The sequence below is a fragment of the Pantherophis guttatus genome, chromosome 10, assembly GCF_059756535.1.
Source record: "Pantherophis guttatus breed Tessera chromosome 10, ASM5975653v1, whole genome shotgun sequence".
Taxonomy (NCBI): domain Eukaryota; kingdom Metazoa; phylum Chordata; class Lepidosauria; order Squamata; family Colubridae; genus Pantherophis; species Pantherophis guttatus.
Window position 1 is genome coordinate 1,730,040 of NC_142072.1, and position 22,076 is coordinate 1,752,115.

At 48.6% G+C, this 22,076-nt stretch overlaps 1 protein-coding gene across 1 annotated transcript; it reads right to left on the bottom strand.

Moving 5' to 3' along the window:
* Positions 1 to 4,327: 4,327 nt before the first annotated feature.
* On the bottom strand, positions 4,328 to 18,425 carry PPP5C (protein phosphatase 5 catalytic subunit). The gene is made up of 13 exons (XM_060693774.2): positions 18,174 to 18,425; positions 14,144 to 14,385; positions 12,937 to 13,084; positions 11,876 to 11,997; positions 11,327 to 11,392; positions 10,169 to 10,267; positions 9,596 to 9,701; positions 9,327 to 9,469; positions 9,097 to 9,184; positions 8,576 to 8,616; positions 7,959 to 8,137; positions 7,112 to 7,193; positions 4,328 to 6,591 (listed from the first exon to the last, which is right to left on the bottom strand). Exons 1-13 carry the CDS (start codon positions 18,310 to 18,312, stop codon positions 6,529 to 6,531), a joined length of 1,518 nt encoding a protein of 505 aa, XP_060549757.1. The 5' UTR covers positions 18,313 to 18,425; the 3' UTR covers positions 4,328 to 6,528.
* Between the last annotated feature and the right edge of the window lie 3,651 nt (positions 18,426 to 22,076).

The following is a 22,076-nucleotide window of genomic DNA, read 5'->3' on the forward strand; positions in this document are numbered from 1 at the left end:
AGAAGGGGCGGGAGTGGGACGACAACTCCCATCGTCCCCCTCCGGCGGGGCTGCGTCCTTCCAACCATGGCAGGGGCCGGGCTGGATTCCTCTGGGTGCCCCAGGGAGCCTGGCAGAGTTTCCCCCCCCACACTCCTTGGACTCCCCCCGGACTCCCCCCTCCTCACCTCCCTCAGGTAGATAAATTAAAGCATGAAAGAAAACACCTGGCTACCTGCAGCTTTTCAACTACAGGTAGGCCTCGACGTACGACCACAGCGGAGGCTAACGTATCTGTCGCTAAGTGAGAAATGGGTCGGAGCGAGTTTCGCCCCCGTTTTGCAACTTTTCTCTGCCACCGTTGTTAAGGGAGTCACTGCAGTGGTTGAATTAGTAACCTGGTTGTTAAGCGAATCCGGCTTTCCCATTGACTTGGCTTGTCAGAAAGTCCCAAAACGGGATCACGGGACCCAGGGATGCTTCGACCGTCATAAGTACGAGCCAGGTGCCAAGCGTTCTGAATTTGGATCACGTGACCACGGGAAGCCTGCAATGACGGTAAGCGTGAAAAATGGCCATAGGGGGCTTTTTCAGGGCCGTCGTAACTTTGAATGGACAATTAACAAAAGGTTGTAAGTCAACTACATGTATTTCCCCTGACTACCTACGAGGGTGGACTACATGTCCTTGGAGGGCCCCTGACAGCCTAACTTCTAAACCCGGCCAAGTCCTCAAACACTGCCCCCCCCACCTTTTAATAGCCTCCCAATTCTACAGCCTGCAGCATTCCTTTGAGGTTACTGCTTGATTTACAACCACAACTGAGGCTGCAATTTTGGTCACTAAGTGAGTCATCAGGAGATGGATCCAACCTGATTTTTACAGTCGTTGTTTATCACAGCTGTTAAGTGAATCGCATTGTTGTTAAGTGAATCGCCATTCGTCCTTAAGCGAATCCTGCACTTGACTCTGCTTGTTGGAAGCTGGCTGGGAAGGTTGGCAATCACACACAACCACACAACCACAAGAAGCTGCAAACATCCCATAGGCCAGCCTGGTTGGACAGCGCCTGAATTGCGATCCCACGGCTAGAGGAGTGGTGCGACGGTTGTAACTTCGAGGACAGGGTCACCTTTTTCCAAGGTTTTCCTCGTAACCTTGAAGCATCATTAAACAAACGGTCGTAAATCAAGGACTGCCTGACTTTAAAAAAATTTTTTAAAAAAATAAGGACTCCTTTAATGTGTTCTAAACTGTCCTCCAAGCTCTGTCCGTCAACTTTAAAACTTCTATTTATTTATTTTTGTGTAGCAAAAAGCAAAGTGTGATGGGGTTGAATTATTTTTGGAGAGATTTGGAGTACATTCTCCTGAAAACGGATTTTCCAGAAAGAAAATCAGCCATCCTCTGGGTTTTTTTTTTTCTTTCCTTTCTTTTTTTCCAAACTTGGGAATCAGAAAAAAATAAAAGGAAATAAAGGAAACTCTAGATACGCTTCCAACGGGAGATATTTGGTCCTCTGGAAAGCGAGTCCTTTGTCATGTTACAAAGAGAGAGAGGAGCTCATCCCAACCGGGCCATGTCTCGGCCCCCCCTTTCCCAAACCCCCCCCCAGGACGAGCTATTCTCTGTTTGTCTTAGGCCCACCAGGCAGCTCGGCCTGCTCCACTTTCTGCAGCTCACATAAAGCCCCTTTGTTGTGTGGGGTAAAGGAGGCGGGTTGGATTCAATAGGGTTTTGCCCCTGGGAAAAGAAAAAAAATGAGTGTCCCCCCCCTCCTGCCAAAACAAAGAGGAGGGTCTTTTTGAAGCCCCCCCCCCAGCACCCTCCTGAGATGGAATTAACTCTTAGCTGGCTGGGAAAATCCCGGTAAGCCATTTCTGGATAGGGAAGAAAAACAGGCAGGGAAGGATAGGTGAAAAACTCAACTTTCTTCTCCTTAAAACTCTCGGCTCCGAACGGAGGAGAAGTGCCCCATGGCGTGGGAGGGTTTTTTTTTTCCAAGCGAAAATTGGTGTGGTGGGGGGGGGGAGAGAAAGGGTTGGCATGTCCCTGTGGAAAAAAAATCCAGGCTGGGAAACCAGTTCCACCAGAGATGTATCTCCGAGGCAGATGATGCTCGAGTGAGATTTCTGGACTAGGAGAAGGAGGAGGAGAAGACGAGAGAGAAATTCCCATCCGCACCCGCCCGAAAGGAAAAGGGGGAACCGAATGGAGCAGAGACCGACCCCGTTGGGGGCTTGGGAGCAGCCCCCTTCCCTGCCCGCTCTTTTGGCAGAGAAAGGAGTGATGTTCCTGGGGCTTGCCAATGGCACACACGCTCCGCTTCCCCGTGCCATCCCAGCGGCTCAGGAATAAACAAGATACCAGCCTGCGGCCAGATCTGAGCAAAAACATTCCGGACTCTGTCTGGGCAAGCTGATCCGTGTTTTTTCACCCCAAAGTTTAACCTAGTTTTCACTCCGATCTGTGCCTGTTTCTTCACGTTCGTTGTGGTGCACAAACGCTTCCTTCCTCTATTGAAGCATCCTTCTGGGTTGCCCCCCTCCTCCCCAGAAAAAGATAAAAGGGGAGAAGCCCAAAATATTTGCCTGTACAGGTTAAGTCCTCAACGTAGGACCAAAAGTGAGCCCAACCTTTCTGTTGTTAAGGCAGTGTTTCTCAACCTTGGAAGCTTGAAGATGGGTGGACTTCAACTCCCAGAATCCCCCAGCCAGCGGCACTCAGACAAAACGGCCATCAACGGGCACATAGAGATGGACCACATTTACACACCATTCAAAAGAGACAATCAAAAAGCTAAAAGATCACTACACTTCCTGGCCAGAAATAAAATATCCACAAGAGCAGAGATTAACACGGTGTTTCTCAACCTTGGTAGCTTGAAGATGGGTGGACTTCAACTCCCAGAATCCCCCAGCCAGCAGCGCTGGCTGGGGGATTCTGGGAGTTGAAGTCCACCCATCTTCAAGCTACCAAGGTTGAGAAACACTGTGTTAAGGGAAGACATTTGTTAAGGGAGCTTTGCTCCATGTTAACGACCTTTCTTCACCCAGTTGTTAAGTGAATCACTGCCGGTTGATAAGTTAGTAACCCGGTGGTTAAGCGAATCTGGCTTCATCATTGACTTCGCTTGTCAGGTCGCAAAAGGGGATCACGTGACCCTGGGACACAGCCACAGTCGTAAGTATAAGTCAGTTGCCAAGCGTCTGAATTTCGATCATGTGATCACGGGGATGCTAGAGTTTGTAACTGAAAAACTGCCATAAGTCACTTTTTTTCAGTGCCGTTGTAACTTTGAACAATCAGTAAATTAATGTTGTAAGTTGAGGACTTCCTGTATCTACAAGTTTTCTCTTACTTCAAAAGAAAATTGGGTTTCCCCCCTTTTAAAATTAAAATTATTACTCTCATATACACATATACAAGTCTTGGGTAAACTACAGTGGATTCTGTAACAGGTTTTTTTCTTTCTCCCCCGTCTTTTATATAGCCTGTCCTCGTTTAGTGACCGCTCACAGCCGCAACAGTGATGAAAAAATAACTTTGCGACTAATCCTTGCTTTTAGAACCTTTCAAGCCCTGTAAAGTGAAGGGAGGCTGAAGTCGGATCATGAAATGCAGTCCCATTGCACGTACCAATTGCTTTGCTTAACGACCAAGTTTCTGCTCCCAATTATGGTCAGTAAAAGGGCATATCGAAGGAACTTGTATTTTTGGGTTGGGCAAGCTGGCAAGAAAGAAGTTTCTTTTTTTTTTGACCAGAAGGTGGCAGTGTTTCCATCAGCGCTATCCACTCCCATCATTGGCAGCTTCGATGCTCCGCCCAGAACATTTCCACCAATCAACAGGGATTCCAGATTTGACATACTCCACTAAGAATTCTGGGAATTGTAGTTGAACTTGTGCGCTACCTAGAAACCCTGTTATAGGACATAACTTTGAAAAAATAAACAATGATCGAAGGCTGGAGTCACATAGAATTAAAGCACTGCAAGCTCAACCATGGCTTGGTAAATAAAGTATGAGATGGACTCAGAACATGCGAAGTTACAAACCATGGTTATATGTGAAGTTACAAACCATGGCTTATAATGCACAATTTGCTGATATAGTGAAAAAGTTCTCTCTGGCTTAGGGAGCTGGCTCAAACCAAGTGTACATCAATATTTTTCAACCTTGGCTGCTGGAAGATGGGTGGACTTCAACTCCCAGAATTCCCCAGCCATGCTGGCTTGGGAATTCTGGGAGTTGAAGTCCAGCCATCTTCCAGCAGCCAAGGTTAAGCAACACTTAAAAGAGGATTTAATCTTTCGGAAGAAAGAAAGCAAGTGTGACACCAAACAGGTCAATCTTTCAATAGTTATTTTATTTTAACATCTCTGGTTTAATTACAGACAGTAAAATAGCTCAGTAGGTAGGAGGGCGAGTGGCAAAGAAATCCTGCAGGTATATAAAAACCCTCCGGTCGGCATGGAGAAAAATAATAATACAACACCAAAGTGCTTGTCATCTATTCGCTTGCTTCTCTTCTCAGCCAGAAAAGTAAAAAGGAAATAAGCAGAAAGGAGCTGTTCCAGGGCAAGAGGGAGCAGGGGTGGGATTGGGGGGGGGGGGGAATTCCAAGTTGTGTGACTCCACCCCACCCCATGGCCCCCTCTTTTGTCACAGACTTTGGAGGAAGAGAACTTGGAGAGAGGGAGAAAGGAAGGAAGGAAAAGAAAAAAGAGAAGGGAGGAAGGAAGGAAAGAAGTGGGGGGGAAAGAGGAAAGGAGGGAAGGAAGGGAAGGAAAAGAAAAAAGTAGGGAGGAAGGAAGGAAAGAAGTGAGGGGGAAGAAAGGAGGGAAGGAAGAGAAGGAAAAGAAAAAAGGGAAGGGAGGGAAGAGGAAAGGGAAGGAAGGAAAGGAAAAGAGAAGGAAGGAAAGAAGGAAAAGAAAAAGAAGAAAAGGAAGGAAGAAAGGGAGGGAGGGAGGAAGGAGGAAAGGAAGGAAGAGTCACCATCTACCTGGTGAGCAGATGGCTTTGAGCAGATCCACTGCTGCCCGGTGGGGGGGCTGGAGGGGGGGAAGAGAAAGGGATTTGGGTCCCCGTTGTGTGTTTTGTGTGTGTGTTTTCTTCCCCGTTCTCCAAAGGAAGAAAAGTCGGTGTGATTTCCAAGCTGCAAAATCTGGGCATTCAAGAAACTCGGCCGCCCCCGAGACACCGATAGGTTTACTCCAACCCGTCGACTGAGGTGGAACTACAAGAGAGCCCCCTAGGACTTGGGGACCCCGAGGGAGCTAAAGTGGGGTGACCCTGAATTGACCACCAGGATAACAAACAAGGAGGGGCCTCTCTTTGAGGAGAGGGGAGGGGAGGGGGTCCCGGGAAGTCAGGGTGGGGGGCTACATTTCGTGAAGATCTGAGTGGCTGAAGATCTGGAGAAGAATTCAATGGGGCAGATTGATTTTTCCAAAGAGGGGGGAATGAGAGGGAAAATGAGATGGGGGGGGGGCTTTCCCCTGTACCCCCTTGTCTCGGCTTCTGCCATGGATTTTCCTTCAACCAAGCCCAGGACTCACCTTCGGGGGGTGCAAAGATGCATCAGCCCCCTCCCACTCAAGGATGAGGGGAAAACTGGTGGTCCGTATCATGGATGGTTGAGGTCAGGTTGCTTCCTTCCTCCTCTGGCCAAGATAGATCGATGCTTTCTCAACCTCGGGGGATTCTGGGAGTTGAAGTCCACCCGTCTTAAGGTCCCCCGAGGTTGAGAAAGCATCCATCCATGATTGAAAAAAATTGAATGTGTGTGTGGGGTGAGTGAGTGGGTGAGTTGACCCTTTCCTTCACCTACAGGTTCCTCTTCAGAATGGCTCCCCCCCTCCTGATCTTGTTTGACCACCCCCAGCTGGAAACATATTCGCTGGATTTTGGCTCCAACAGACGCAGGGGCTGCTCAGCCGAGGAAGGTGGGGAGGGAGGGAGGGCAGAGGAAAACTCCCGATAGGGAGACGTTTTCGGGGATAAGAGGGAAGCCCCGCAGGCTCCTAAGCCCCCCACCCACCCGCCATTTCCCCCTCCGGGTCTCCTTTCTCAGCTGTGCAGCGGCAAAGAAAGGAAGGAGGTGAGGAGGACTATGGAAAGAAAAAAAACCATCAACAATCACCGAGGACCTAGGGAATAAATACAGTCTTCCAAAATATATAATCTTTTCTTTTTTTAAAAAAACAAACAAACATCCTTTTGTTTCTTCACGCTCCGACTGCTGTTTCTCCCACAGGTGAAGCACTCCAGGTGAGTGAGTGCAAAGGAAAGAATCACCTGGGGTCCTTGCTTGCTCTTGGAGGAAAGGGACTCTCCTCTCTCGACTCTGACACAGATTTTTTCCCGTCCCGTCCCCCTGGCCGCGGCATAGTCCTGCTCCGTAGTGAAGGCTGATGTTGGGAGAAATGATTAAAAAAAAAGAAGGAAACACCCCCTCCGAAATCACGGTCGCTGCCCGGTGAGTGGACCTCCAGGCGGTCTGGGAGGGGAGGGGAAGGGGCCGGTCAGCAGAGGTGGAAGGCGGCCTTATAGCATCCCCAGCTGCAGCAGCGAGTTGGCGTAAACCATGGGCTTAATGTTTGGATGAGGCTGAGGGAGGAAGGAAGGATAGGGGAAAAAAAAGAAAGGAATAGAGAAAAAAAAGGAAGGAAAGAGGAATAGAGAAGGAAGGGAGGGAGGGAGGGAGGGAGGGAGGGAGGGAGGAAGAAGGAAAGGAAGGATGGAGGAATAGAGAAAAAGGGAGGAAGGAACAGAGAGTAGAGAAGGAAGGAAGGGTGGGAGGGAGGGAAAGAAGAAGGAAAAAAGAAAGGTGGAGGAACAGAGAAAAAGGGAAGGAACAGAGAGAAACGGAAGGAAGAGAACGAAGGAAGGAAGGGAAAGAAGAAGGAAGCAGGGAAGGAAAGATAGAGCAAAAAAGAAGGAAGGAAGAATAGAGAGAAAAGGAAGGAAAGAAACAAGGAGGGAGGGAGGGAGAAAGAAAAAAAAAGAAAGAAAATTCAGTGAATTCACCCACCTTCTCCTCCCAGAGGCTGCCTCACCCAGATGCCCAAGCCCAGGGCAAGAACCTTGGAGCCCCAGGGTCCCCCTCGCCCGAGAAGCCAGGACTCACCACTGCTGTGAACTGGTGGAACTCCGGCCGCAGGTCCGAGCCTTGCAAGTGGATGTAGGCCCCCTTGTTACCCATCTGGTCACTGGCAAAAGAGGGATGGGGAAAAGAGGTTGGCCGGCTGTTCTCTGAACAGCTGGAGGGGCAGGAAGAGCCACAATGGCCTTGGTGGCGCAGCGGACTAAAGCGCTGTTAAAGTAGCACTTAGCTGCCAGCTGCCTGCAATTACTGCGAGTTCAAATCTCACCAGGCTCAAGGTTGACTCAGCCTTCCATCCTTCCGAGGGAGGTAAAATGAGGACCCGGATTGTGGGGGCAATAAGCTGACTTTGTATAAAAAAAGAACACCGCTTAGAGGGGGCCGAAAGCCCTACTAAGCAGGTATATACAAAAAGAATGAAGGCTATTGCTTAACGCATTGTAAGCCGCTGAGTCTCTGGAGAAGGGCAGCATATAAATCGAACCAATAAATAAATAAATACACTAAATAAATTGGCAACGTCCGTTAAGCATGAAAAACGGCCGCGAGCCAATATTTTCAGGGCTGCTGTAACTTCGAATGGTCACTAAATGAACAGTTGTAAGTTGAGGACGACCTGTATGTGATGGATGTGGGGGTTTCCCCCCCCCTCCCCTCCTTTCCAGGGAAGGGCATCCAGCTAATCGGCAAATTTTGTTTTGCAAGAAAATCCACCCTTAAAAGAATCTCCATGCCAACCCCCCCATTTGCAAAAATTGAAATTGTGAGTGGGGGGAAGGGAGTTTCAGGGTCCCCCGGTCCAGCTTTCTTCACTAGAGGGGCGCATTGAAGGGGGAGGGGGTGTCCCAGCAATCCCCCCTCGCGGACTCACCAGTAGTTGGGGGCCGAGAAAACCGTGACGCACTTCCCATCGTGAGCGACCTCGTATCCTTCGGGCTTCACCTCGTGGCTTCGAATGATGTAGTCTAGGTGGTTGCTTTCCAGGAAACTCTTTGTGACGTCGGGACCGAACTGGCAGCTCACTCCTCGCTTACTGACCGACCGGCCGTTCTGAAAGAAGAGAAAGGAACGAAATGTTGACCCTGTCTGGCCAACGAGAAAGAGCAAGTCGTAACAACCGAATTGGGGTGGGTGGGAGAGAAGAGAACAGCTGATTCAAAGACCAAGCGGTAGGAGGAGGAGTAGAACTTGGGGGGCGGGGTTAAAAGAGGCATCAGCCTAGAATCCCTACGGAAGCCACAGGCAGACAAATTCCAATCTCCCTTGACTGCCATTGAGCTTCTCTAACTCCAAGCAGGGGAAACCATTAGCGGAGAAGATTCCTGCACATGCGCGGGCTCTAAGCAATAGTTGAATTAGACTTTCACGTGTGGTCTTTCCTGCCCAACACACGTGTGCAAACACATGCCGAGATTTTAGGGATGAGGTGAGGCTCAGATAACGCCAAGACCCGAACATGAAGTTGAAGGACACCTGGGGTGGACTCACCTGGGGTTGGGGATCTGACCACAACAGGTCACACATGGGTCCTGCCCAAGAGAAGAGGTCAAGCGAAGAGAACAAGGAAGGCAAAAAAAAAAACACAAAACAGAACATTAGTGGATCATTCTTGACAAGACGAAATGTTTTGCTAAACCTCAGTTGGGTTTTGCTCATCTACCAAGAATCCAGGTCTTCACCAACAGCCTCAACGTGCAGGTATCTTGAGATACTTTGATCCAGCTAAGCTTCTGCTGATAGGGTGAGGAGGCAAAGCCCAAAACACAAGGGGGCAGAGATATGGACCCACAAACACCACCCGTGATATTCCTCCAACCTCCAGAGATCTTGGGCAAGGCCATCACCCATGACGTCATGCAACATGGGAAGTGAGGTCCAAAGGGGCTGGAAGGCATTGAGTTGGGGAACGTTGATCAAAAGTTTGTTTCTTTAGGCCAATGGGAGCAGGAAGCAGCTAGACCCCTGAGCCTATCACACGTCTTCTTTTCCCCATCAAGTCTTCTGCTCACCTGAGTCTGGAGGTTGACGATTCCTCTCAATCTTCCTGATATCGTCTAACATGACGCCGTCTTCGCTGAAGAGTCCACCGTGCATTATCTGGTTGGGGGAGAGGAGCCCTAAAGTCAGAGAGATGGGGGCCAACCAGCCAACGTATCACCCGGGCTTCCATCGCGTCTTCGTGACCACTGTCTTGGCTTCTTCTGCCAAGCCAGCCCCCCCTCCCCACCAGCCCCCTTACCAACACTTTCCCATTGATGCAATGCACCAGGGGCAACCACTCGAAGACTTCGCTGAAGAGCTCAAACATCTGAGCCGTGTACTTGGCTTTGACCTCGCCCTCGAACCCGTAGATCTGGTTCATGTTGTCCGTTTCATGGTTCCCTGAAGGAGGAGAGGAATCGGGCACAAGGGCTGGAAAATGAGCACGGAGCTGCTGGGGACGTGGGGGTAGAGCCCACCCTCCTGCCCCTCCTTGCCCTGCAAATCTGTGGGGAATCCGAGGCTTACCTCGGAGTAAGTGGAAATGATCGGGGTATAGCAGCTTGAATCCGAAGAGGGTTAGTATCACCTCCACCGAGAAGGAACCGCGGTCCACAAAATCCCCATTGAACAGCTGAGGTAGGGTGGCTTATTCAAGGAAATAACAGAGGAAATCAAATCTTCCTTCCCTTTCCTTTCCCTCCTTCCCTTCCTTTCCTCCTTCCCTTTCTCAATTTCCTCCCTTCCTTTCCTTCTTCCTTCCCTTCCCTTCTCTCCTTCCCTTTCTCAATTTTTTTTCCTTTCTTCCTTCCCTTTCCTCCTTCCTTTCCTCCTTCCCTTTCTCAATTTCCTCCCTTCCTTTTTCTGCTTCCCTTTCTCAATTTCTTTTCCTTTCTTCCTTCCCTTTCCTTCCTGCCTTTCCTTTCTTCCTTCCTTTTCCTCTTTCCCTTTCTCAATTTCCTTTCCTTCTCCCTTCCTTCCTTCTCCTTCCTTCCTTGTCCCAGAAGTGCCGCAGCTGCCCTTCTCTCCAAGAAGCCGCAGATTCCCAGAACCTCCAGCCACCCCAATGAGCGCCCCCCCCTCCCCCCGGCCAAAAGATACATATGGATTATCTTCGGAGGGCAGCCCATTCAGCTCGAATATGTTCAGGAGGTCATAGTATTGTCCATGGGTGTCTCCACAGATGGTAATTTTCTCCGTCTGGACGAAAGGAGAAGGAAGAAGACAGAGAGTCAGCAGAGGTCATAAAGATGAGTCAGATAGGAGCGGGTTTTTTTTTTTATCACCGGGATAATTTTTTTCCGTCTCTCGTGGTTTGACTAAGAGACTTGGCGCCCTGAGCAAATTCTTAAAGGGACCCAGGAAAAACCTCTCCGGTGCTTCCAGGCAGACATCAAAGGCTTTGCTCTGCTTTGTCAGACGAAAATGACCCCAATTTCAGGCAGATAAGAAAGCCACGAAATTGGGACAAGCTGCAGGAGAGGCTCACCTGTATCAGCTGAGCCAGGCCTAGCAGGCGCACCTGTGCGTGGTGGTGACACTAATCCACCTCACTTAATTACAGGGTCCTGCCACCGCCACCAGCCCTCTCCCCAGCTCCAAAGAGGTTAACGAGCTCCTTGGAAAGTGGGGAGGGGGGGGAATTGATTATTTTTGGTGAGCGCTGGGAAACAGAAGATCCTTGGAGGGAGGGCCCTGTGGGACAGGCACGCAAGATCAAAGGAACTGGGTAGAATTGGGATGCACCAGTGGAGATAACTGGTGGGATAATTGGTGGTGTCACTTTCTTACCATCAAAAGAGCAAGTTGGTGGTAGGTCAAAAATCATCTAAGAGTGATTAAAGCATGTTTCTCAACCTTGGCACTTAGATGATGAGTGGACTTCAACTCCCAGAATTCCCCAGCAAATATTTCTTATTTCTTAAGAATTCCATATTTCTTAAGGTTTATTAGCATGCAGGACAGGGAATTCTGGGAGTTGAAGTCCATATTTCTTAAAGTCCATCCCTCTTCAGGCTGGCAAGATGGAGAAATGCTGGACTAAAGAGTCTTTATATTCCAAGTTGTGGGAATAAGGGAGGAATCAGAGATGCAACATGCAATTAATTCCATTTTTTTCCCCTTCCTTTTTTTTTTTACAGTGTTTTCCTTCGTTGCTTTAACCCTGTGAGAGCCACCCCGAGTTGCAACTTTGAAATGGGCAAGCTATGTTGGTGGATGCAACAGTAATAAACAAACAAACAAACAAGAGGCCCTTACCTCTTTTAACGTGGTTTCTACGAGGGTGGGGAGTTTTGATAGCACCTCTTTCGCCTGTACCAGAATCTGCAGGAAGGAAAGGAGGAGTGGTTGACAAGCAGGCAGGCAGGGTAGGAAAGGGGAACAAAATATCCTGAGTTGGAGAGGGAGGTCTTTTCCAATACAGGCTGCCCTTGACTTATGACCATTTGTTTTAACAACAGTTCAAAGTGGCAACGGCCTCGGAAGTAGGGATTTGCGATCTGTCCTTGCCCTTATGACTATTGCATCCCCCCCCCCGCTGCAATTTATATAATTGCAATTTTTAAGCCTTCTGCAGTTGCGCAATTTGCAAGTGGCAGCCTTCCCGACCGGACTCGTTTAATGACCGCAACCATCTGCTTAACCATCCTAGCGATTTGTTTAACGACCATGGGAAAAACAGTTGCAAAATCGAGTCATGAGATCACTGGTTTTATGACTGCACTGATCTTAGGAAGGACATTCGAGTCCCAGCTGAGGTCGTAAGTCGAGGACTACCTGTAGAAGGGACGGGGGAGGGGCAGCTACCTGATATGCACATTTCCGGTGCAGCTTCTTCTGCTCCTTGTACCACTGCATCAGTTCCTTCATGAAGTCCAAGGTCACCTTCCCGTTCTCCAGTTTCGGCCCACTGTACTCATCCTCGATGGCTGAAGGAGAGGGAGGAGAAGGACTCAGGTGAGCAAAGGAGCCGTCAAGGAAAGGCTGGGAGAAGCCAGACCCTTCCAGGGATCTCCTCCAGTCACCAGGTGGGCACCAAGCTTGACTTCCTAGCAAAGTCTGGGGTTGCTCTCTTAGTTTCCATTTTAGCAGTAGGATCTAAGGCAGGGTCTCTCAGACCTTGGCAACTTTAAGACTTGTGGACTTCAACTCCCAGAATCCCCCAGCCAGCATGCAACTTTAAGCCTCGTGCAACTCCCAGAATCCCCCAGCCAGCATGCAACTTTTAAGCCTTGTGGACCTGAACTCCCAGAATCCGCCAGTGAGCAAATAACTTTAAGACTTGTGGACTTCAACTCCCAGAATCCCCCAGCCAACATGCAACTTTAAGCCTCATGCAACTCCCAGAATCCCCCAGCCAACATGCAACTTTAAGCCTCGTGCAACTCCCAGAATCCCCCAGCCAACATGCAACTTTTAAGCCTTGTGGACCTGAACTCCCAGAATCCCCCCAGTGAGCAAACAACTTTTAAGACTTGTGGATTTCAACTCCCAGAGGTTTCTCAACCATCAAGTAACTTGTGGATTCCCAGAATTCCCCAGCCAGCATGCTATTGAAATGGAAGATGGGTGGACTTCCAACTTCTCTTGGGAATTCTGGGAGTTGAAGTCCACAAATCTTAAAAATTGCCAAGGTGGGTAACACCTGTATTTATGCCCCAATTCAATAACTGGGCTTCCAGCTCTTCTTTTATGATTCAGCCCCTCTCCCCTTTTCACTCTCGGGGTGGGTGGGGGGACAACCTTGTGGCTGGTAGCCTGAGAAGCCTTTGAAAAGAGGCAGTAGCTGCCTCCAAGGCCAGGGGACCCTGCTGAGTTTCCCGAAAACGACAACCCCCTCCCCCCGCATCTCTCTTGCCCCGACTCACTCATATTCTCAATGTCCAGGGAGTCGACCACTGACCGCTTGTGCTCGTCGCTGGCGATGGCGCGCTCGAAGGCTTTTTGCTTCACGATCTTGTTGCATTCCTGATATTTCATCTTGGCATCCTTATCGTTCGGTTTCACCTTGACCACCTGGGGCGGGCAGGGGAGGAAAGGTAGAGGGAGGGGAGGCCCGGATCAGTTTCGCCCTTCTGACCAACCTTTTGGCTTGGCCTGGGCCGCTGTGAGGGAAGAGGAACGGTCTTGGGCCACGTATAAAATATAGGATATAGTTCATGTAGATCAGTGTTTCTCAACCTTGGTAGCTTGAAGATGGGTGGACTTCAACTCCCAGAATCCCCCAGCCAGCGCTGCTGGCTGGGGGATTCTGGGAGTTGAAGTCCACCCATCTTCAAGCTACCAAGGTTGAGAAACACTGATGTAGATAAATAACAGACAGTCCTCAACGTACAACAGTTCATTTTGTGACCGTTGGAAGTTACAACGGGACTGAAAAAAGGGACGTAGGACCGTTTTTCACACTTATGACCGCTGCAGCAGCCCCACGGTCATGTGATCAAAATTTGGACGCTCAGCAACTGGCTCATATTTATGACGGTCGCAAATGTGCCCGGGGTCACGTCATCCCGTTTTGTGACTTTTCTAACAAGCAAAGTCAATGGAAAAGCCTGATTCGCTTAACAACCGTGTTACTAACAAACTAAAATTGGGGGGGGGGGGGACAGGGGAGGGACTCACTTAACTAATATCTCAGTTGGCAATATAAATTTTGGGTTCCATTGTGGTCTCGAGGGGAGTGGTGTGGTGGCCTAGAGGGGGAGCTCTCGCCTCACAATCAGGAGGCTGTGAGTTCGATCCTAGGTAGAGGCAGATATTTCTCTCTCTCTGGGCACAATGAGAATGTATCTGCTGAACAAAACTCTGTCCTGGCAACAGGAAGGGCATCTGGCCAGGAAATACTCTGCTCCATTCAGTTGCCCAGATTCCATCCCCCACAAGGGATTATGGGGTCCTTAAAAGATGATGATTGTGGTCTCAAGTCTAGGTGGGATGTTAAAAGTTTCCAACCTTGTGGGGCTGAGTTACTAGCTCTCCAGGGCCGCCTGCAGCCTGTGGACCATGGGTGGGATAACGCCTGCTCCCACCCCTTCTCGGACACCGCCGCACCCCCCCCCAGTTTCTCTCTCTTACCGTCTCGTAATCCCGCAAAGCTGCCTTGAACTTGCCCAAGGCCATGTTGCTGGTCGCTCGGCGGTAGTAGCCTTTGATGTATTTCTTGTCCAGGTCGATGGACTTGGTGGCGTCGGCCAGGGCATAGCCATAGCACTCCGTCCGCAGGTAGGCCAAGCTGCGGTTGGCATAATAGATGGCATTGGTGGGGTTGAGCTCAATGGCCTGGGTGTAATACTTGACTGCGTTCTCATAGTCCTTCACTGGGGGGGGGAAGAGAAAGGAAGAAGGCATGAAAAGAACAGCTCTATCTATCATCTATCTATCTATCTATCTATCTATCTATCTATCTATCTATCTATCATCTATCTATCTATCTATCTATCTATCTATCTATCTATCTATCTCCTTCTCTCTCTATCTTATCTATCTGTCATCCATCCATCCATCCATCCATCCATCTATCTATTTCTATCAATCTATCATCTTTCTCTCTCTCTCTCGTTTGCTTTCATTTTATATACTAGTGATTTCTCCTGTCAGTGTTGGTGGGAGTAGTCATCGTGGTTCCAAGATGGGTTATTTACTGTTGGCTTGTTAAAATGAGAAAACTCTACTCCCTACTAGCACTGATGATGTTACCTAGTAGGGTAATAAAACGTCTGCAGGAAAACCACCAAGGACCCCACAGTCCTCCTCCTCCTCTCCAGAAACCCCACTCCCTCTTAGCACTGATGATATTACCTAGTCAGGTAATGAAATGTTTGCAAGCTCGGAGAACACCAAAGACCACACAGTCCTCCTCCTCTCCCACAAACCCCTCTCTCTACTAGCACTGATGGTGCTACCTAGTCAGGTAATGAAACGTCTGCAAGAAAGTCATCAAGCTCAGGGAGCACCAAGGACCCCACAATTTTTCCCCTAGTGATAATTCTCACCCTTGAAGCAAAACTTCAGCTAATGGAGCACCATGTCTACCCAGAGTTGGGCCAAGAGCTGACTGTCTTTTTAGAATGTTTTCGATCCCGTGGATTTTGTCCTGGAGTCTCCAAATCCCCCCAGGGCCAAAGGTGTCAGGAAAAAGAGCAAACAGGAGGACACTGTTGTAGAGACGACGTTTCTGTGTTACACAACAAGGATCCACAAAAGCCAGAATGAAATAGAAACTAAGAGGATATAAAAAACCCCTCTCCCTTCAGGGCATAAGCCACCCCTGGCATGGGTTAAAAGGCAGCCACATTCTGGCAGTCCGAACTGTTTAATAACCAACTTCATCGAAGCGCAACCTGGGGGCAAAAATTAAGCACTAGCCCAGCAAGAAAGCAGAGGAATCCACCATTAGAAACTGATTTTTCAAGGACAACGATTGGAAATCTAAGGCTCCTGTGAGCCCAGTTGGAGGAGATCACTTTCTGTTGAATCCCCAAAAGGCAAAAGAAATAGAATTCTAACTTTCTTATTCTGCAGGCAACTTTTCCCAATTTGTGGAAGAAAGGACACACGTTTCAACTTTCACCCTATCGGAAAGTGACTCTGTTTCAGCCAGCCGGTCAACCCGCTCTAAAAATTAACAGTGGATCTGGCTGGCTGTTCATTCACAAAGTGCTACAAATTGCTGATTATAACAGATTTAAGTGCTTAATTCTCCAGACCGATCACTGCGCTCTAAAAAGATGATTCTAGTGGGTATCCAGACCACGAGCCATATTGTAAATGCTCTCCCTTGCTCGCATGCAATCAACAGAGGTAATTATTATTATTAGATTATTATCTCGCTTTTATTATAAGTAACTCAAGGCAGCGAACGTACTTAATACGCCTTCCCCTTCCTATTTTCCCCATAGCAACAAGCCTGCGAGGTGCCTTGGGCTAAGGGAGAGTCACCCGGCCAGCCTTCATGGCTAAGCAGAACTAGAACTCACCATCTCCTGGTGATTGGCCCAAAGTCACCCAATTGGCTTTCCTGCCTAAGGCGGAACTAGAACTCACCATCTTGTGGTGATTGGCCCAACCAGACAGCCTTCATGGCTAAGGCGGAACTAGAATTCACCATCTCCTGGTGATTGGGTTTTATTGGTTTTTTAATTGTATAGCTAGGGGTTTTAAATTGGGAGGCCATTTATTTAATTTATTTTTAATTATCTGAACTTTTATATTGCATGTTATTTTAATTTTCGGCTGTTCACCGCCCTGAGTCCCTTCGGGGAGAAGGGCGGGATATAAATCTAATAAAATAAATAAATAAATAAATAAAATTGGCCCAAAGTCACCCAATTGGTTTTCGTGCCTAAGGCGGGACTAGAACTCACGGTTTCCTGGTGATTGGCCCAAAGTCATCCAGCTGACCTTCACACCTAAGGCAGAACTAGAACTCACCGTCCCCTAGTTTCTAGGATAGCATTTTAACCACTGAGCCAAGCTGGCTCTTAACCCATAACCCAATTTGTCCAGTTCGATCTCAACCTGCTGGTCTAGATAAAGTTGTCCAAGTAATGCAAGAATTCTCAGCGGAATCCCCAAGAGATAACAGCTTTACTTTTCTTTTTTTTTTACTGTAAACTATCCAGAGTAATTCCGAAATTGGGTGGCCTCCAAATCTAATGAATAGATAAGTCATAAGAGAGGAAAGGAAGGGACAACGAAATCCAGGGAGAGGAGGGAACACGAGAAGAAGTGCACCTTAATGAACAGTGGGCAGACTCTGCCAGTCCTTCACGATTCTGTGATTAGACTCTACAGCCATGGAGCCCCAGGAGTTGTTGGGGTGGCTTGGCCCACCCCGAAGGGCCTACAGTCATGCAAGGACTTGCTGAGTCAGCATTTCCCAATCTTAGCCATTTTAAGGTGGCCATTTCATTTTATTCTCCAAATGAGGTTAAGGCTGCATGGAGGTAGGCCTAAGCCTTGGACTGCATGCCCGTTTCAGGCGAAGAGGGGATAATCAACCAGGGATACCAGCCAGCATCCCCTTCTCTTGAATGTTAACAGGGTGGGAAGGGACCTTAGAGGTCTTCTAGTCCAACCCCTTCCTCAAGCAGGACACTCTATACTATTCCGGACAAATAGTTGTTCAGTCTCTTCTTAAAGACCTTCAGTGATGGAGCACTCACAACTTCTGGTGGCAAGGTGTTCCACTGGATCATTGTCCTCACTGTTAGGAAGTTTCTCCTTAATTCCAGGTTGCTTCGTTTCCATCCGTCTTGCCTTCAAGGTACTTTAGAGACTAGGTTGACCCCCCCCCCCACTTCTTCTTTAGAATAGAATAGAATAACAGAGTTGGAAGGGACCTTGGAGGTCTTCTAGTCCAACCCCCTCTTCTTTGTGGCAGCCCCTCAAATATTGGAAGATTGCTATCAGGCTACCCTTAGGCCTCCTCCTTCCGACTCTTCTCTGTCCATCAGGTCCGTGCCTGCCAAACACCGGAGTTAAACGAAGCAGCTCCTTTCACAGGGAAGACCCTTCCCCACCGGCTTCTTCCCATCATCCACAGCCAGGTCAAAGGTCCTGTAGATGGGCAGCAAGGCCCCCCAAAAGAAGCTGGGGGGTTCGCTGCGTTTTCCATGCTGGCCTCCAAGGTCCAGGAAAGGGAGACCCCCCCCACCCCCTCCCACCCCCACCCCGGGCAAGCGAAGCCCCTTCCTCCAGACCCCCCCCGGCCTCTCCAACCCCCCAGACTCCCCACTCCCATCGGGCCTCCCTGGCTGTGGAAGATGGGTCCTGCAGTCCATGCTGCCCCCAGGAATGGAGGACACAGGGACGATGCCCATCAGCCACGATGGGGGCAACACACTCTTCAGTCCAAAGGAGATCATCGCCCTGGACTACAAATCCCATCACACACACACACACCTTTTGTCGGCCGGGGATGATGGGGCCTGGAGTCCACCCAGCCCACGAGGAATTCGTTCTCCCTAGCCTGTCAATGGCCTTTGGCCCCGCCCCGCAGGAGGCTCCTCCCACTCCCGCTGCTGGCCCCGCCCCTCCGGCTCCACCCTTCCTCCGGCCCCGCCCCCTGACGCCTCCTCCTCCTCCCCCCCCCCGTCCCCGCTACCTTTGAAGTAATCGTTCGCCTGCGTCTTGAGGGTTTCGGCTCGCTCCAGCGCCCCCGGCTCCCCTTCCTGCGGCGGCCGCCCGGCGCTGCCTCCTCCTCCGCCCCCGTTGCCGTTCTCCGCCCGCTCTCCCTCCGCCATCGCCGCCGGGCCGTAAAGCGAGGCGCCCTGACAACCAGCCACGGGGGACGGAGAGTGGGGGGGAAACCCAGCAGCCGTCAAGCCCGCCCGTCGCAAACCACCGCTTAGCGGGAAAAGCGCGGGGGGGGCGGAGCCTGCGGCGGAGACGTCAGCGGCGGGCGGGGCTTGGCGCGTGCCGCTCACGCGCAGAAGCGCCTCGAGGATCCGCTTCTTGAGGAGGGGCGGAGCTGCGACCCACCATAGAAAAGACTGTCCCGGGCTAGAGCGCCGCTTAAAAGACAGAGCAAACATCGGGATAGGATAGGGCGATCGTTTTGGACGGGGGGGGGGGCGTTTCCAGGAGTCCGGATTGGCTGACGTGGTATGACTTGAGAAGTAGGAGCGGATGCGATTGGCTCACCTGAAATCCTCAATCACCGGCCGAAGAAGGGGGCGGGGCTTGCTCGTGTAGTTGGGCGTGGCTTGCAATGTTGGGCTACCTAACACGGGTGTCGAAGGAGAAAAGTAGCGATAGATATTATAAATTCAGGGATCACCTGAAACCTTTTTTTGTGTGTGGTAAATCCCCGAGAGTTAAACCAGCTTAAGCCATGATTGGTTCACTAAACCACGATTGGCTGGGTTAACATGCTAAGCCATGAAAGCATGGTTTACAAAAGGAAAGGAAAGCATTTGTGCAACTCCCTAAAATGTTTTTCAATGAGTGGACTTCAACTCCCAGAACTCCCCAGCTGACCAGGGAATTCTGGGAGTTGAAGTCCACTCACCTTCCAAGTGGCCAAGTTTGAAAAACACTGCTTTAAACACTCACATCATTTCTCCATTCTTGCTGCTTTCTCTTCATTCTTCATTTTTTAATAGCATATCCCCACCAATTTCCCCAGATTGGGCCATAAGTGAAATGGTAACTTCTTGAAACACCCCCAAATCTATATTCAAAAATTCTGTGGCATGTAAGGGACTAGGTTAGCTGGATCTGTTATTTCACACCTGAATTCTTTTAGATCTCTCAAGTAGATTTCTTTTAGAAACTTTTTAGAATCTTCCCTATTTGCTTTTAGCTCTTCAAGTCATCACTGTTCAAAGGGAGCTCAGTAAGTTGGGGTGAACAAGTGGGACAGCCAAGTCTGCTCCTTTCTTTTCATTGGCTTCCTTTCTATAATTGCACTCAACAATGAACTAAAGAGCCACCATCGGTGAGCTGTTGGACAGCATTACTTGGTCTGTTGTGTGGATGTTTGGGTGGTTTAGGGGTGGGGAATTGTGGTGGGTGGGGGGGTGTTTGGGGATTGTTATGTGTGTAGGACCTGGTCTTTGGGTGTTAAGTGAATTTTGTTGTATGGGTATACTGTGTATACACGTACAATGACAATAAAGTTAGCTCTTTTCTATCTTTCTTTCTTTTTCTTTCTTTCTTTCCTTTCCTTTCTTTTTTTCTTTCTTTCTTTTTCTTTCTTTCTAACAAGCTGCTCAAGTTGTTAACTTGGCTTTTGAGCAGTTTAGGCCTTGCTTTCTGAGTTCCCAATCCTTGTAATTTGAATGTATCTTATATTTTGGACCATACACAGTGCCTTGTATGCAGCGAAGCAATGTATAGGATATAACTGAACTCCTGTGGAACCTGACCATCTTTTAAAGTTTTTTTTTTTAATCTTTCCCCATCACTTTGTCACATCTGATGACTGTTAGTCAGAAGTAATGTTGAATAGTTAGAAGTCTTTGTCAATTGGGGAATTTTTGTTTTCCCCGTTTTCACGTTGTCTGTGAGGATTTATAGGGGCAGAGAAAGGTAGCTACTATTGTGTATCCCATCTTCTGTGTAGGAAAAAAAAAAGGATATGTTTATTTCAGTATTGAACTAACTTCACTACAGCTAGTCCTTGACTTACAACAGTTTAAAGTTACGTCACTGAAAAATGTGACTTATATGACAATTTTTCAGTTATGACCATTGTGGTACCCCTGTGGTCACGGGATCAAAATTCAGACGCTTCACAACTGGTTCATATTTATGACGGTTGCATCATCCCAAGGTCACGCGATTCCCTTTTGCGACCTTCTCACAAGCAAAGTCAAGAGGGAAGCCGGGTTCATTTAACAACCAGGTTGCTAACTGATCAACTGCAGCGATTCACTTAACGAATGTGGCAAGAAAAGTCGTAAGAGGGGGCAAAGCTGACTTAACAAACGTCTCGCTTAACAACAGAAAATTTGGACTCATTTGTGATTGTTAACTTTCTCTTAAGAGGTGACTTAAATTGCTTGCATTTTTGCTTTGTAACCACTGGGTGGGGATAAAACTCTAAATAAAGAAAAAGCAGATTTGGCTCTTCCATTCCCTGGACATTTAAGCTTGCAATCCTCTGCATGTTAGGTAGGGTAGAAATTATCATCCCTATCGTCATATCATGCGTTGACGCACAGATATTCCTGATGATGCTACTTCTGGGCTGTTATGACGAGGCAATTTGTGCGGAAAAGGTGCAGGATTCTGCCTCCTGTTCTTTCCACCTCCACCGATCGATCCCTCTCGCTCGGACCATCTGCATCTTCGACCATCTGAAGTCGAAGCAAAGATTCAGCTGGTGTTGTGTGCTTATCTGCTCCACAGAAGCCCAAACATTTTGAGGCTTTCTGTAGATGCTCGGAAGCTCAATCAGTGGCACAGATGAAGAAAGTTGTCCATGAGTACATTGGTTTGGGCAAATTTTGCATCGTATCTGGTGTCTGATCCTGCCTTCAGGAAGGTGGACTTCAGAATTGGCTTTGTGGGATTAGAAGGCAGATTATTTCCAGCGACCATTGATTGATTAATTAATTGATTCGGGGACTGGAGGCTAAAACACATAAGGAACGGTTGTTGGAACTGGGTATGTCTAGTTTAATGAAAAGAAGGACCAGGAGTGACATGATAGCAGTGTTCCAGTATTTGAGGGGCTGCCCCAAAGAAGAGGGGGGTCAACATAGTCTCCAAAGCACCAGAAGGCAGGATCAGAAGCAACGGATGGAAACTAATCAGAGAAGCAACCTAGAACCAAGGAGAAATTTCCTGACAGAACAATTAATCTGTGGAACAGCTTGACACCAGAAATTGCGAATGCTCCAACACTGGAAATTTTTAAGATGTTGGACAACCATTTGTCTGAAGTGGTGTAGGGCTTCCTGCCTAAGCAGGGGGTTGGACTAGAAGACCTCCAAGGTCCCTTCCAACTATATTATACTATGCTGTTCTGTTCTGCTCTATTCTATTTCTATTCTATTCCTATTCTATTCTATTACTGTAATACTACCCGTTTTTTAAAAAACAACTTTGCAGCCATTCCATCTTTTCCTTAATGACAGGTAGTCCTTGACTTCAGTTAGTGAGCATTTAGTTACAACATGGAAAGAAGTCTCGTATGACCTTTTTTCACACTTACGACCATTGCAGCATCTCCCACAGTCACGTGATCAAACTTTGGATGATTGGCAACTGGCATGTACTTATGACAATTGCAGCGTCCTGGGGTCACGTGATCCCCTTTTGCGACTTCCTGACAAGCCAAGTCAACGGGGAAACAGATTCACTTACCGACCAGGTTTACTGACAACTGCAACTATTCACTTAACAGCTGTGGCGAGAAAGATCATAAAATGGGGGCAAAACTCACTTAACGATGGTCTTGGTTAGCAGGAGAAATTTTGGGCTCCTTTGTGGTCGCAAGTGGGGGACTAGTCCTTGACTTACAACTATTTCTTTAGTGACCATTCAGCACTGAGAAATG